The following is a 15,618-nucleotide window of genomic DNA, read 5'->3' as shown; positions in this document are numbered from 1 at the left end:
TGGGCGTCAATTTCTTTCACCCTAAATGCGCACGACAATTTACAAAGGAATTCTAAAACAAGCATTTCCAGTAGTGAGAAGCATTTTCGGATATCACGAGTGGCAACTTCATCACGATTTTATAAACTTTTGTACACTTCGCGTCATCAAAACTTAATTTTTTGAAAAGAAATGCGGATATTCTGGAGGGGCCGTCATATTCTCCAGGCCAGTTTTTTTCACGAATCCGGCTCCGACTCCGGGCATACATTTCTATACCACTAAAAATTAATAAAATGTGGACAAATGTTAAACTTTTTCCTATATTTGGGCCCATAAGCTAATCTGTTTGTTTTTCCTAACATATTCTTTAGAATATTCATTAATAATCAACTACAGAACATAAATATGAAGTAACATTCATATGTATTTGTTTTACCTTTTTTCCCGAGTACATTCTGGAAGAAACTTTTCCCCGTGCGAAAATCTTTACGCCTTTAAAATATGTGAAAATGAACGGCAATACAAATCAAAAAGCTACATGCCGTCAAAATTATAAGCAATTCATGACCAGATTTTAAAATGCCTTAATGATGACCCCAGGTTGAAATGCCATTTTTTGTGAAACTTACAAAAATACGAAACTATTTTGGTAGATTTTTTCTTCATTTGAAAGAGTATAACTTAATATGCTTTCTGAATTTTTTGTTGAAAAATATATGCGAAGTTTTTTGACAAATCGCCGACTACGAAAACCTTATCAAGGACATACAAATCTAGTCCCATATCGATCCATTTTGTAACAAGTTTTAGATTTTACTGAAACGGTGGACAGAAAAAGTCAAAATTTAAATTTTTGGTTTAAAAAACTGACGTTTTTGATCATAAAGCGGGCAAAACAAAAAAATTGAAAAATAAACTCGATCGACGAGTTTCTAGACGTTGATGTCCTTACTAGATTTTATGGAATCATCTTAAAATAAAGATTTTATCTCATCTTATGTAAAGGCTCTTCAAAATATGATACAGGAATATCAGGTTGTAAAAAAATCATAATCATAATAACCATACGTATTTCATACATATGGCAGGTTTCTGAGACAAAAAGTCTATTTTTTATGTCATATATTTGAATAAAGTAGTAACTGGATTAGATTCTTGACACTTTGGTCCACTTAATAAGAAAAACATTTCAACCTGACAACACTTCATGATCACATACCGGGCTGTCAAAGACAGTACATCTTATATTGTAAAATTTTATAAAATTCAATCACAAGAGGTACAAAATTTTTTCGCTCGGCAATTAAACGCCGTTAACATAACTAACGCTTTTTTTAAAGGAAAAATACGTGGAAGGGTATGCTAATTAAGATTGTGATATAGAATTAAAAAAAGTTAAATGTGTAAGAAATTATAGGTGTAGACATGTGATGATTTTTTGTGTAGTTTGTATTGAAGTTTATATATTTTTTGGAATAGAACTCTCGGTATCGCGACGTATCCACGGAACTATATATATGTGGTAGAAGGTAATAGTGAGTACTATATGTGTAGAAAAATGTATGGCCGCGAAAACTTGTAGAAACCTATTAATAGATAGCGTGACACTTAAACATTTGGATATTTTTAAGTATTGGGCTGGGCTGGGAGTGGGACTTTTCAATATGACACAAGTAGCCAAATTTGATAGTAATCTTATTTGAGTCATACCAAGCATTGAAATCTTTTATGTTCACGATATCTAAATTTAGTAACTGGGAGTACAAACACCTACTAAATTTAGAGTTCTTAACCTATAATATTGGCTTTTATTCCCAAGAGAATTTTTCACCCTTAGACCTTGATTTCAATTTGGTGTCACTGTGTAATCAGTAGGATATCCGAAGAGACCACAATGTCTTTCGACGGAGTCGAACATATCCTTTAATAGAAGACAAGGATGATTTCTCACAAAAGACAAGATGAAAACAAGTGAGCCAAGGCTATAGTCGGGTCGGGGCCGACTATGTGATACCCTACACCACTACCACTGTTCATAAGCTTTTTACTAATAAAATTCAAAATATTAAAATTGGGATAGCTTAGCGCCTTTGCTCTGAATGTCTTCATTAACACAGGTCAATTTTTTTGAAACGCATTTAAGTGCATCGACAGTGCAACCCAAATAAAAAATGGAAAAGTGGGATGTATGCCAACCATCAATAGGCTTCTTTCTCTGTTAGACCCCCATCAACCCCCAAAATTTCGTGAGGATTCGATCAAAATTTCGTAGTGTGATTGCACAAAAATGGAAAAAGGGATGCATTACCGACTATTGCGATATCTCTGTTGTTTGACCACCTATGACAACCTACTTCACATCGTTGTAAAGGTGATATTTTTTACTTTCCTTGCCAGGTTTTGCTTTCGATATACCTCCTACAGAAGGGAGATATTAACTTTGAAATAAAACGTTGGTCTTTTTTCCAAATATTTTTTTGTCACACTCCGACCCCTGAATAATATCCGACCATTATCGAAAATCAAAAGGTTTTTTCCTCTGTGGGACCCCCAATAACACCCAAAATTTCGTGACGATCCAATTAAAATTGCGACCTGTAGCGTGATTTCCAAAAAAGTGGAAAAATGGAATGTATTACCGACTATTGCGATATCTTCGTTATTTGGATACCTACGCCAACCTGCTTTACATCATTGTAATTATGGGACTTTTTACTTTCATTGTCAGACTTTGCTTTTGGAAGGTCCCGAACCAAAGCTGTGATATTCGTCATTATTATTAAAATCGCAAAAATGAAAAGTTGTGTTCTATTAGCGGCTTTTGCGATATCTTCGTTGTTTGACCACCTACGACAACCTACGTAACATCGTTGCAAAGGTGATATTTTCTACTTTCATTAGCAGGTTTTGCTTTTGATATACCCCTTTTAGAAGTGAAGATATTCGCTTTGAAATAAAACGTTGACTTTTTCTCCAAAAAAGGTTTTTGCCCACTCCGACCCCTGAATATTATCCGACCATCACCAAAATCAATAGGCTTCTTTCTCTGTGAATCCCCATTAGCCTCCAAAACTTCGTGACGATCCGATCAAAATTGAGATCTGTAGCGTGATTTCCAAAAAAGTGGAAAAATGGGATGTATTGCCGACTATTGTGATATCTCCGTTATGTGGCCACCTACGCCAACCTGCTTTACATCATTGTAAAGATGGGATCTTCTACTTTCATAGTCAGGCTTTGCTTTTTGAAAGTCCCCAACCAAAGCGGTGATATTCGTCATTATAATTAAAATCGCAAAAATTAAAAGTTGGGTTCTATTAGCGGCTATTGCGATATATTCGTTGTTTGATCACCTACGAGAAAATACTTTACATCATTAGAAAGGTGATATTTTCTACTTTTATTGTCAGGTTTTGCTTTTGGTATATATATGGAAAAAAAACGTTGTCTTTTTATCCACATAAGTTTTTTGCCCATTCCGACCCCTAAATATTATCCGACCATCACCAAAATCAATAGGCTTCTTCCCCTCCGGGACCCCCATCAACATCCAAAATTTCGTGACGATCCGATCAAAATTGCGACCTGTAGCGTGATTACAAGGTTTAGATGGACAGACGGACAGACGGACGGACGGACGGACTGACGGACGGACGGACGGACTGACGGACGGACACACATAGCCAGATCGACTCAGCTCGTCGAGACATTCATTTTGGTATATATAAGTATGGGTCTACGACCATTATTTCGATGCGTTACACACTTTTTGGCCAAAACCAACTTATAATACCCTCCCCACATAGTGGTGTAGGGTATAAAAACCCATAGACCTTTTAGAAGACGTAAAATGTTCAATTATAACTCGATTGTTATACAACTTTACATTTGCTTGCTAAAAATTAAAGGATCAATTGGAACAAAAAATATTTTCTACATGAATTTTGTAATCAAAATAGAGTTGAAAAAGTCTAGACTTCAAAGGATATTAAATATCCTATAAATCCTCACCTAACTACCGTTCGCTTATATGTTTTCCTATAGATTTCTTTTCAAATAAATAATGTTTTTTTAAAAAATTTGGTGTGCCGAATTTAATGTTTTATTTCTATAATGTAGAAAAAATTGCTCGGAGTCGAGTTATTTTTTTCGACTCAGACTCCGACTCCAGCAAAATTGCTCGACTCCGACTCCGAAACCCTGTATTCTACAGTGGTAAATATTCTCTAAAATGTATGGAAATGACTTATGCGTAAAATATACGACTAAAGGAGACAGTATGCTCCCAAAAATAAACTTGTTAAAAGAAAAAAGCAATCTTTGTTAGGCATTACAGCTGATTATTTAAAGAATCCTTGCCAAAGCAGGATATACGGGTGTATCCTTAATCAGGAGGGATATACTTTTACTGAATATTACTGAAAGTACTTCGTTTCAATATAGAGTGAATATGCATCGATATTCTAATACAATCATTCTGTATTCCCAAGTTTTAAAGGGGGTTTCTATTCAAATGAGCCAAATTTTTTACTTCAATTTTTGACTTTATTTTGTTTTCCTTGTATAATTCTTATACAAATTGGATTTGAATGCAAATGAATGACTAAGTTTACTCCAAACACAGCAAAATATAATAAAATTTAAAAACTGTGTATCTTGTATAATACGAAAAAATCGAGGTTGAACAAATTTTGCAGGGGTGTTCTATTCAAGTGGTTAAGTCGAATTCTCCCGCTTTCTAAGTTTTTCATGGCTGATGGACCGTTGAACCTCACCATTTAAGGAAATTTGTAAATATATCGTTTATCTTGATCGGGGGCGCAATCACCGTTGTCTCGAAAATTAATTTGCAAGCCGATGCACTCATAAGTTTAGCACATATAGCGATTATAAAACAATAGGGGCCCCAAAAGAAGTGCCTAGATTGTAGACAAATCCGTAAATTTTGTAATCTATACTTGCGTAATTTTTGCAAATATAGCATTTTTTATGTAGCCTGTTTTCGGGGGTTATCCCTGTACATTCACTGACAATTTCAAGAAAATCGGTTCAGTAGTTTTTGTAGAAAAGAAATTGAAAAAATTGGGAGTGGTCAAATTTTCTTTGCATAAAAACCTAAGTCGAGTTATGGCGAACATTTCACACAAAAAGTATCCAAACCGGTACAGCCAACTGATGCCATTACCAACGAACGACATTTGTTTTTTATTTGTAAAGAAATAGAAAAAGAAAAATGAAGAAATAGGGTTTAGGGGAAGTTCCGGCCCCCTCCGAAATTCATCAAAATTTGTAGCCCATTTTAACCGGTGGCCATCTCTGTACATTCCACGACAACTCCAGAAAAAATCGGTTCTGTAGTTTTTTTGGAAAAGATACAAATTGAAAAAAGTGGGCGTAAAAGTGGGCGTGGTAAAATTTTCTTTACATAAAAACCTAAGTCGGATTATGGCGAACATTTCACAAAAAATATCCAAATCGGTACAGCCGTTTTCAACTGATACAACATTACCAACGACGACATTTGATTTTTATTTATAAAGGTATAGCATTTTTAAAGAAATAGGGTATAGGGGAACTACCCCGCCCCTCCGAAATTCAACAAAATTTGTAGCCCATTTTAACCGGGGACCATCCCTGTACATTCCCTGACAAATTCAGAAAAACCGATTCAGTAGTTTTTGTAAAAAATATGAAAATTGAAGAAAAACAAGTAAAAAAGTATCAGTCGGCTTTGCCGACAGAGATAGAGTGAATTGAAAGGACCTTCGAACAGACCATAAACTGCACTTAAACAAAAATGGACAAATAAGGGCCATTTTCGAAGTTAAACTAAATTTGGACAAAATATTAGTAGATCCAAAGTGGTTACCCTGTTCAAGAAAGTGTATCGTGCATACCAGTTTAGTGAAATTTTTTTTTTTAAATTTTGGGAGTTGTCGACCGTTATTGCCCATCTTCGAACTGAAATTTAGTTTGGACAAAATATGACGAAGCCCAAATTTAGGACCAAATCCGTTGACAAGTTCGAGTTATATAGTGCGCTCCAGCCACTACACATGGTGTCATAGGGATTTTTACAACTTTCTGGATATTTTCTCAGAATGTATTTACTTACCCCTAAAAACACTTGTACCATTGTAAAGGGGGTCAGTGAATGGAAGTTGCTTCAACAAAAATCAAAGTGATTCGAGAGCAGGTTTTAAAGTGAACTTATTCGAAATTTGTGTAGGAGACATCCGAAAGAGTGGACAAATATAGTCCATATTCGAACCTGATCTATACCTGGCAGATATATTAGGATGTGTAAAGTATGGACTAAATCGTTCACTCCCTTCAAGAGTTGTCGTACGCACAATTTTTCCGAACATTTTTGAACTTTTGTGGAGGAGGTACCTGAAGGATTGGACCGATATGGCTTATCTTCGAACTTAAACTAAGCTTGCACAAAATATTACGAAGACCACATTTTGGACCGAATCGGCAGATACGTTCGAGAGTTATCTTGCGCTCCCACCACTACACACGGTGTCATAGGGTTTTTTGTAACTTTCAGGCGTCGTACGAGGGGCAGTGAATACAAGTTGCTACAACAAAAATCAAAGCGATTCGATAGCAGGTCCGAAATTTTGTGTGGGAGGTACCCGAAGGAGTGGACCGATTGAGTCCATATTGGAACCTCATCTAATTCGGGTAGAAATTTCACGATGTGCAAAGTATGGGTCAAATCGGTTACTTCCTTTAAGAGTTATAGTGTGCACAAATTTTCCGAACATTTCCGAATTTTTGTGGGGGAGGTACCGGAAAGAGTAGACCGACACCACCCATCTTCGAACTTAAACTAAGTTTGTACAAAATATTGCGAAAGCCAAATTTTAGGCCGAATCGGTTGATCCGTTCGAGAGTTATCGTGTGCTCCAGCCAGACAGAAGGACGGACATGGCTAAATCAACTCCAAATTGTCTGAAACACATTTCGTCTAACCATGCTTGGGGTCTAAAACCATTATTTCGTATGAAAGTGTATAAACTCTCGTTAGCATAAATGCTGAGGGTATGAAACCAAATTTTTAATTTACTCCTAGAAGCACTATATACATATATGTTCTTTACTTCTGCTGTAGAAAAATGTAAAAATAACGATATTTTTATTAAAAACTAGCAGACCCCTGTCCGCGTTGCTGGCCCATCGTAATTAGATTTATTGACAATTTGTTATGGACTTTATACTTGACAATTCAAAAGTAGGACGAGGATTTTAAATTTATCAACAGATTTTGTCTCTAACCTTTCTTCTCTCTTATGGACTTGGGCCAAATCATAACTTTGGTTTATACATATAGCGTTTTAAAGAAAGGCGTGGGTAAGGTACCCAATCTCAACATTCGTAATTTTTGCAAATATGAAATTTTGCAAATTTCGTGATTTTTATTTATATAGATATAGCATTTTTAAAGAAATAGGGTATAGGGGAAGTACATCGCCCCTTCCGCCCTTTAGTCTTTGTTGCAGGCAAAAGCCTTTCAGCCTGAAATTGGTCGGTATAGGTCCACATTTCCGTATAGCCCCCATAGAATGGTACCTCCCGTGATTCTGAAGGTTGTGACGTAAATATCCCACCGAAAGACTGACATTTGTTATTTAGTCTTCCATGGGGTTATCAAATATTCCAGAAGAGAATTGTCAGTATAGGTCCGCGGGTTCCTACATCCCCCATAGAAGCGTACCTCTTGTTTTTCGGTATTTTGTAGGTTTTACCGAAATATCGAAAATTTGGTATTTAGTCTTCTTTGAGTTTAAAAATTTTCGGCCAGAAATTTGTAGATATAGATCTCAGTTTTGATATAGCCCCCTCCTGAATTTCCATATTTTGATGGTTAGCCACATTGTTTTACCGAGCTACATTGTATTTTACTAAGGACCACGTATTTTTTGTAGTAGTTCTGCAGTATGGCTATTTTTAGCAATATTCGGATATAATCTGCCATTACTGTTCTTTTCCTGGACAACATTTTTTAGTACTGTAGAAAATTTTCTATATTCTTTAATTAATTAAATTTTTATAAAAAGTTGTAGCATATAATAATGTTTGTGAACATCAGAGGTCTCCGTAAGGATATTCAAGTACAAAAAAATCCTTCAAAAATAGCAAAAAAATTAGTGCCTGGAGGTGTTCGAATATGACTTTTGTCTTGGTTCTGAACGCAATCTACCCTTAAATGGTGTAACTAATAAACATATATGCTTGTCTCATGTTAATTATTCTTAAATATTCTCTATCCAAAGAAATAAATTCACTTGTTTCTGCTATAAGAACTATTTTAATCATTTTGAGGGGTGTTCGAATATACAGTATGCAATGTACATATGTATGTATATTGTTATGAATACTACCGAAATACATTGAGCGTACAAAATCGAAAGTTGAACATTTTCAACTTTAAATTTGTAATTATGTATGCAAGACAAACCAATAAACCATGATCGAATAAGAGGGTATTCCATCAGCTGCTAAAATTCAGAGGAAACATAAACATTTGGTTACAAACTTATCCGAAACATACACACATGGTTTAATTTTGTTGAATGTTGTAAAAAAATACAGGCCGATTTTATAGAAATAATGTGTTTTATATTTTTATTATTGAAACATAAAATTGATTTTTTTTTAATTTTCACAAAACTAATTATAATAATTATACAAAAAAACATAATGTGGGTTCTATTTTCAAGTTTATATTTTGTCAGAGCTCGAAGAATATTTTATCAAGTCTTTCGAGTCTTAACTGTGCAAATTCGATATTCTTTTTATATGCAATTTTCATTTCCTCGTCCTTGTTGCAATGTGCGATAAACACATTTAAATACTTATAAACCTCTGCAGCCGATCCTGGATCTTCAGGATTGATATATTTAGAATGTAAGAAGGCAAGTTTATCGTAAGCGTCCATACACATTTTCTTCTCTTGGAGTGTCATGTTCGGTATCAAATGGCCTGATTCCACTCTAAATGAGTTAATAATTAATTTAAAACAACTGATGGCATGATCATTCATTTCTTCACTTTCAACAGTATCGACATTTTCGTCCATCATTCGCTCTTCAAGTTGTTGTAGACGACAAATATTTAGACCCGATCCATACCAACAATCTCGAAGTATTCCAATATGGTTTATTCGATCAAGTTTTTCACAAAGTTTATCAAAATATTTGGTGCTGATTTTTAGCATTTGGATTTGTTTCCGCCTCTGATCTTCGAAATATGACATGATATTGTAAAGTCGTGCGAACTCAGACATTACACTGGCATACGTTTCGAGATCGGCGGTATGTTTATAAAATTGTTCGGACTTTTCAAGCCATTTCTTAACAAAGGAGAATACTGGTTTTGCATCCTTCAATGTGGTGCAGTAGTCAGCGGTTATTTTCTTATCGTATTTTGCCAATGGTAATTGGGAAAACAGAAACGGAATTTCGTTGTCCAACGTAATATGTTTGATGCCTGAAATGAAATAAAGGCAAAGTGTGTAAATATTGGAGCGGAATTGAACTCTCTTTCAAGATATATATGTACGTACATGCAAGACAAATTGAACAGGTAGTGGTATCGACAAATTTTATATATTTTATGTCAAAATGACCTTTATGTTGTTGGGGAAATTACAACAAACATATTTTTACAAAGGGATTTTACGCTTCATATTGGAACAGTTGGTGTGACACCACTACCTGGTCAATATACATTGGTGCATGAAAAAATAAATTTAAAATTTAAGAAATTTCCAATATACGGTTCTAAGAAACATATAACACACAAGAGTATCATTATCGTAACTGTGTAACATTGAAAAACAAATTGAACACAAATAAAATCGTGAAAACATACACCAAAAATATAATAAAAAACTATGCATTTAGTCAATTGAACTCGGAAGATACATAGCTAGTTTCACTTATTGCTTAGAACGACCATTTTGATTTCAATACATACCGGAAAGTAATTCATGATATTCTCCATTTAAACGATCTCTTGATTCTGTCAGTAGTGAAACGCCGTAATGTGCCCACTGACGGCCCAATTCGACAAATACTTTTTCAACATGAGGAGCATCATTTGACTCATTCCTAAATTCATCGGCAAAATAATTAGCAGCGGCCATGTAACGTCGGGCTTCCTTAAAATTTCTTCGTGAAATGTGGAAAAATGCGTGATTCGTTGATTGGGCTGATAAATCACAACTGATGTACGACTTGTTTTCAAACGACCACTTCATTGCCATGTAGTCATACTTGACTGACATAACAACTATTCCCAAACCGTTATATACGTGTGCCAAGAGTTCCATTATTTCTTTATAGAGTCTATCTTCTTGAGTAATACCTTTGCGATTGGCACCTAGTTGTGATTTCTTGTGTTCTTTGTAGGCCTTCTCAGCATCCGTAAGGTAATAAAGAGCCTTCTTTTTATCATCGGTAATAGCGCCAATATTAAACAAAGCTCCCATATATGCTGATCTAGCTTTTGTTTGGATGTCGTGCGTTTTAAACAATTCTAAGCACTCCTTAAAGTAACTCTCTGCCAAATTTTTATCGCCATTATTTACATATAAACATCCAATGTCATGATAAATATGAGCCAAAATACTTTGAATTGCCAGATTTTCGCCACCTTTGGATGCTAAAAACTCTTTAAAATCATCCTTTAATTGCAGGAACAGTTTCACAGCAATGGGATTGTTTTCATTGGGTTTATTCCTTGGCATCGCTAGCTCTTTAAGTTTATTGTAACGTACTATTAATAACATTTGATCCATTTTACGTGGTAAATATTTCCTATTTTTTTAAGATGTGACTTTTACTAAATGATACCGACTGTTGTCAATGCGACGACGATTGAAACTGATCTGATTGTTTGCAGTCAGGAAAGCAAAGATACACAATTTCTTGTGAAGCAATGTTAAGCCAGCCTGTGGATGTTGCCATACTGAGTGCAGGTAGCGACATCATTAGTTGTGTTCCCTTACATCTTGTTGATATTTTTGCTTGCCATAGGAATTCTTGCATGAATCCTCCAAATAGGCACGCCTATCATTTAAGCAGAAAATTAAAAAAAAAAAAAACGAAATATAAAACGATATATAAAAACGAAATACTGTCTGCCTCGCAAGAAACGGTTGTGAGTCCACTTTTAGTAACTTTTTAGAGTAAAGAAACAACATTCTACCGCTTTCTGTATAAAATATATTTTGGAATGGTAAAATTATTATGCTTCTTTTATTCATTATGCTTCAATATACATTATTTGCCTGAACAAATCTATTCCCGTTACGGAGATAATTAGATGTGTTTGATCTTACGACTTTTTAGACCCACATTGTAGTAAGGGGTCTTCGTGCATTTGTATGTAACATGCAAAAGTATACGAGATAGACCCACAGTTCCTTTTAGAATCACTTTTTGAGTCGAGTACAGGTCGCATTGAAAGTCCGATTCAGCTGAAAATTAGGGAATATCAATTTTTAGTCTTAGGAAGAACGCTAAATCTTTTGGTGAAAATCGGTTCAGATTTGGATAGAGCTCCCATAAAATATATGTTCGCATCATTTGAGGTATTAGGTGCACCAAACACGCAAATTCTGTCCAATTTTAATGAAATTTGGAATGTAAATTTAGATAAAATTAGGAAAATGTTACCGAATTCCGACTAGAAATAAATTTGATAAAATATAATTATATGGGGTTAGATTTTGGTATGCCTCCCATATTTGTATACTTTCGCTGGTTTTATGTATTTAGTGCACCAACCTCGCTATGTATGTCCAAGTTTGATGAAATTTAAAATGTGTGACGGAATTTGGGCTAGAAATAAGTTCACCAATTATTTTAAAAAAAGATTCAGATTCGGATTTTATGTATTTGATGCACCAAACACAAAATTGGACAGACAATTTGATGAAACTTGGAAAATGTAACGCAATTTGGTTTAGAAAAATGTCTCCAAATTATATTGAAAACGTGGTGGTGTAGGGTGTCATACCGTCGGCCCCGCCCGACTTGTATCCTTTCTTTAGTGGTTTCCATTTGTAATTTTATTATATTTTGCAGAAAATATAGAGATAAGTTAATTTCCTAAATAATGTTCGGACACAAGCTAAATTTCTTTGCGATTACGGAAATACTATCGACAACCACAAAGTTTGCATTTTTGTGGACACCCACCTATTAGAGCTGGCAAACCATCGATATTCCCAACATTAGATATTTTCGATATAATAGTTTAAAATATCGATTGCTATCGATATTATCGTTAAGTTGTCATCGCCATTAATTTGGAGATGAAAAAGGGCGGAAATGTCAATGATTTTCTTGAAATTATGCGAAAATAGTTCACAGAAATGTAAAGGAGAATAAACAACTGCTTTTATTTTATAAAAAAATGTGAAAAATACATTTTATTTTACCGAAAAATGTGTACGTGTGACTACGGGCTTATTTTCTTACACACATATAACCGAAAAGCAGCGAAATTTCTATTTATTTCAATGGATTTCAGGTTAGGGGTTTTTACTCCTATAATATCGATAGGCAAAACTATCTATCGATATTTAATTTTTAAAAAACAATCGATTTTATCGATAGTGCCATCGATTTTTTGCCAGCTCTACCACCTATACATAATTTTCAGCAATTTAAGGGGCGAGATGTCATCTTTCCTAACACTGTGCAACAAAATTCAATTTTTATACCCTACACCACTATGTGGAGAGGGTATTATAAGTTGGTTTTGGCCAAAAAGTTTGTAACGCATCGAAATAATGGTCGTAGACCCATACTTATATATATCAAAATGAATGTCTCGACGAGCTGAGTCGATCTGGCTATGTGTGTCCGTCCGTCCGTCCGTCCGTCCGTCCGTCTGTCCGTCTGTCCATCTAAACCTTGTAATCACGCTACAGGCCGCAATTATGATCGGATCGTCACGAAATTTTGGATGTTGATGGGGGTCCCGGAGGGGAAGAAGCCTATTGATTTTGGTGATGGTCGGATAATATTTAGGGGTCGGAAAGGGCAAAAAACTTAGGTGGATAAAAAGACAACACTTTTTTCCAAAGCCAATATCTCAGCTTCTATATGGGGTATACCAAAAGCAAAACCTGGCAATGAAAGCAGAAAATATCACCTTTCTAATGATGTAAAGTAGGTGCTCGTAGGTGATCAAACAACGAAGATATCGCAATAGTAGCAAATAAAACCCCAATTTTCATTTTTGCGATTTTAATTATATTGACAAATATCACAGCTTTGGTTGAACATTTTTCAAAAGCAAAGCCTGACTATGAAAGTTGAAGATCCCGTCTTTACAATGATGCAAACTAGGTCGGCGTAGGTAACCAAATAACGGAGATATAGCAATAGTCGGTAATACATCCCATTTTTCTATTTTTTGGAAATCACGCTACAGGTCGCAATATTGATCGGATCGTCACGAAAATTTCAAGGTTAATGGGGGTCTCACAGATGAAGAAGCATATTGAATTTGGTGATGGTCGGATAATATTTAGGGGGCGGAATGGGCAAACACTTATTTGGAGAAAAGTCAACATTTTATTTCAAAGCCAATATCTCTGTTTCTTTAAGAGGTATATCAAAAGCAAAACCTGGAAAGGAAAGTAGAAAATATCACCTTTACAACGGTGTAAAGCAGGTTGTCGTAGGTGGTCAAATAGCAAAGATATGGCAATAGCCGATAATGCATCCCATTTTCCGATTTTTTGTAATCACGCTACAGGTCGCAATTTTGATCGGATTGTCACGAAATTTTGGGGGTTAATGGGGGTCCCAAAAAGAAAGAAGCCTATTGATTTTTATGATGGTCGGATAATATTCAGGGGTCGGAATGGGCAAACACTTATTTGGAGAAAGGTCAACGTTTTATTTCAAAGCCAATATCTCTGTTTATTTAAGAGGTATATCAAAAGCAAAATCTGGCAAGGAAAGTAGAAAATATCACCTTTACGGCGATGTAAATTAGGTTGTCATAGGTGGTCAAATAGCAGAGATATGGCAATAGTCGATAATGCATCCGATTTCCGATTTTTTTGTAATCACGCCACAGGTCGCAATTTTGATCGGATCGTCACGAAGGTTTAGGGGTTAATGGGGGTCCCACAGAGGAAGAAGCCTACTGATTTTAATGATGGTCGGATAATATTCAGGGGTCGGAATGGGCAAACACTTATTTTGAGAAAGGTCAACGTTTTATTTCAAAGCCAATATCTCTGTTTCTTTAAGAGGTATATCAAAAGCAAAATCTGGCAAGGAAAGTAGAAAATATCACCTTTACGGCGATGTAAATTAGGTTGTCATAGGTGGTCAAATAGCAGAGATGTGGCAATAGTCGATAATGCATCCGATTTCCGATTTTTTTGTAATCACGCCACAGGTCGCAATTTTAATCGGATCGTCACGAATTTTTTGGGAGTTGATGCGGGTCCCACATAGGAAGAAGCCTATTGATTTTGGTGATAGCCGGATAATATTTAGGGGTCGGAATGGGGAAAAACTCATTTGGAGACAAATTTAAAGTTTTATTCTTTGTGAATATATTGGCTTCTAGTAGGGGTATTCCAACGACAAAGCCTGTCAATGGAAGAAGAAAATATTACCTTTACATTGGTGAAAAACAGGTTGGCGAAGGTGGTCAAACAAGGGAGATACCACAATAGTCGGTAATGCATCCAATTCTTCCATTTTTTTGCAATCAAGCTACAGGTCGTAATTTTGATAGGATGGTCACGAAATTTTGGTTGCTTATGGGGGTCCCAGAGACAAAGAGGCATATTGTTTTTGGTGGTAGTCGGTTTATATTCCCTAAAAGAAATGTTTACCAGTGAAAAGCTTATGCACAGGGGTAGTGGTGTAGGGTATCACATGGTCGGCCCCGTCCCGACTATAGCCTTTGCTCACTTGTTTTGATATATATAAGTATGGGTCTACGACCATTATTTCGATGCGTTACAAACTTTTTGGCCAAAACCAACTTATAATACCCTCTCCACATAGTGGTGTAGGGTATAAAAAGGTCCGGAATGAGTAAGTAAGACTTTAAAGCCATTTTTGACGGATTTGACGATATGTATATCGTCCTTCATTTTGATAATTTTTGGGGCCAAAATAGAAAAATTACATGTTGACGATTTTTGTGTTCCAACATGATGATTTTCACATAAGACAAAATTTCATCAAACGGAATATAATAGCGGCGTTTTGATCAATTTTTCAAAGATGCTTTCTGATCGCGGAGAACAAAAACTATTAATTTATGTCTGAATATTTTAGAGTCCTTAGAACATATACTCCCTGATTACATTGTAATAAGTAGTCTGCTGGATCAAAAGGTGGATCTATGAAGTAATTATTTGCAAGGAGATGTCCACATACATTTCATAAAATTGATTTTGACTATTAAATCCTTAAAATACACGGTGCGCCTGAACCAACTTTAAACCAACACCTGTGAAGTTGGAAAAATCAAAAAAACAAAAAAATCGCCGGAGGGATTTTAAAATAAATCACGGTCAAAGTTCATATTTTTAGGTTTATTTTAGGTTTTTGCTATTTTGCTAGGAAACCACAAGTC

At 35.3% G+C, this 15,618-nt stretch overlaps 1 protein-coding gene across 1 annotated transcript; it reads right to left on the bottom strand.

Moving 5' to 3' along the window:
- Positions 1–8,722: 8,722 nt before the first annotated feature.
- LOC141392373 (KIF-binding protein-like) lies at positions 8,723–10,792 on the bottom strand. The gene is made up of 2 exons (XM_073965323.1): positions 9,970–10,792; positions 8,723–9,480 (listed from the first exon to the last, which is right to left on the bottom strand). Exons 1-2 carry the CDS (start codon positions 10,790–10,792, stop codon positions 8,723–8,725), a joined length of 1,581 nt encoding a protein of 526 aa, XP_073821424.1.
- Positions 10,793–15,618: the final 4,826 nt, after the last annotated feature.

This window comes from Musca autumnalis, unplaced genomic scaffold (genome assembly GCF_047663935.1).
Source record: "Musca autumnalis isolate F117 unplaced genomic scaffold, ASM4766393v1 scaffold_2, whole genome shotgun sequence".
In the NCBI taxonomy this organism is placed as follows: domain Eukaryota; kingdom Metazoa; phylum Arthropoda; class Insecta; order Diptera; family Muscidae; genus Musca; species Musca autumnalis.
The sequence above is the reverse complement of the archived record's forward strand: the minus strand, read 5'-3'. Positions and strand labels throughout refer to the sequence as shown.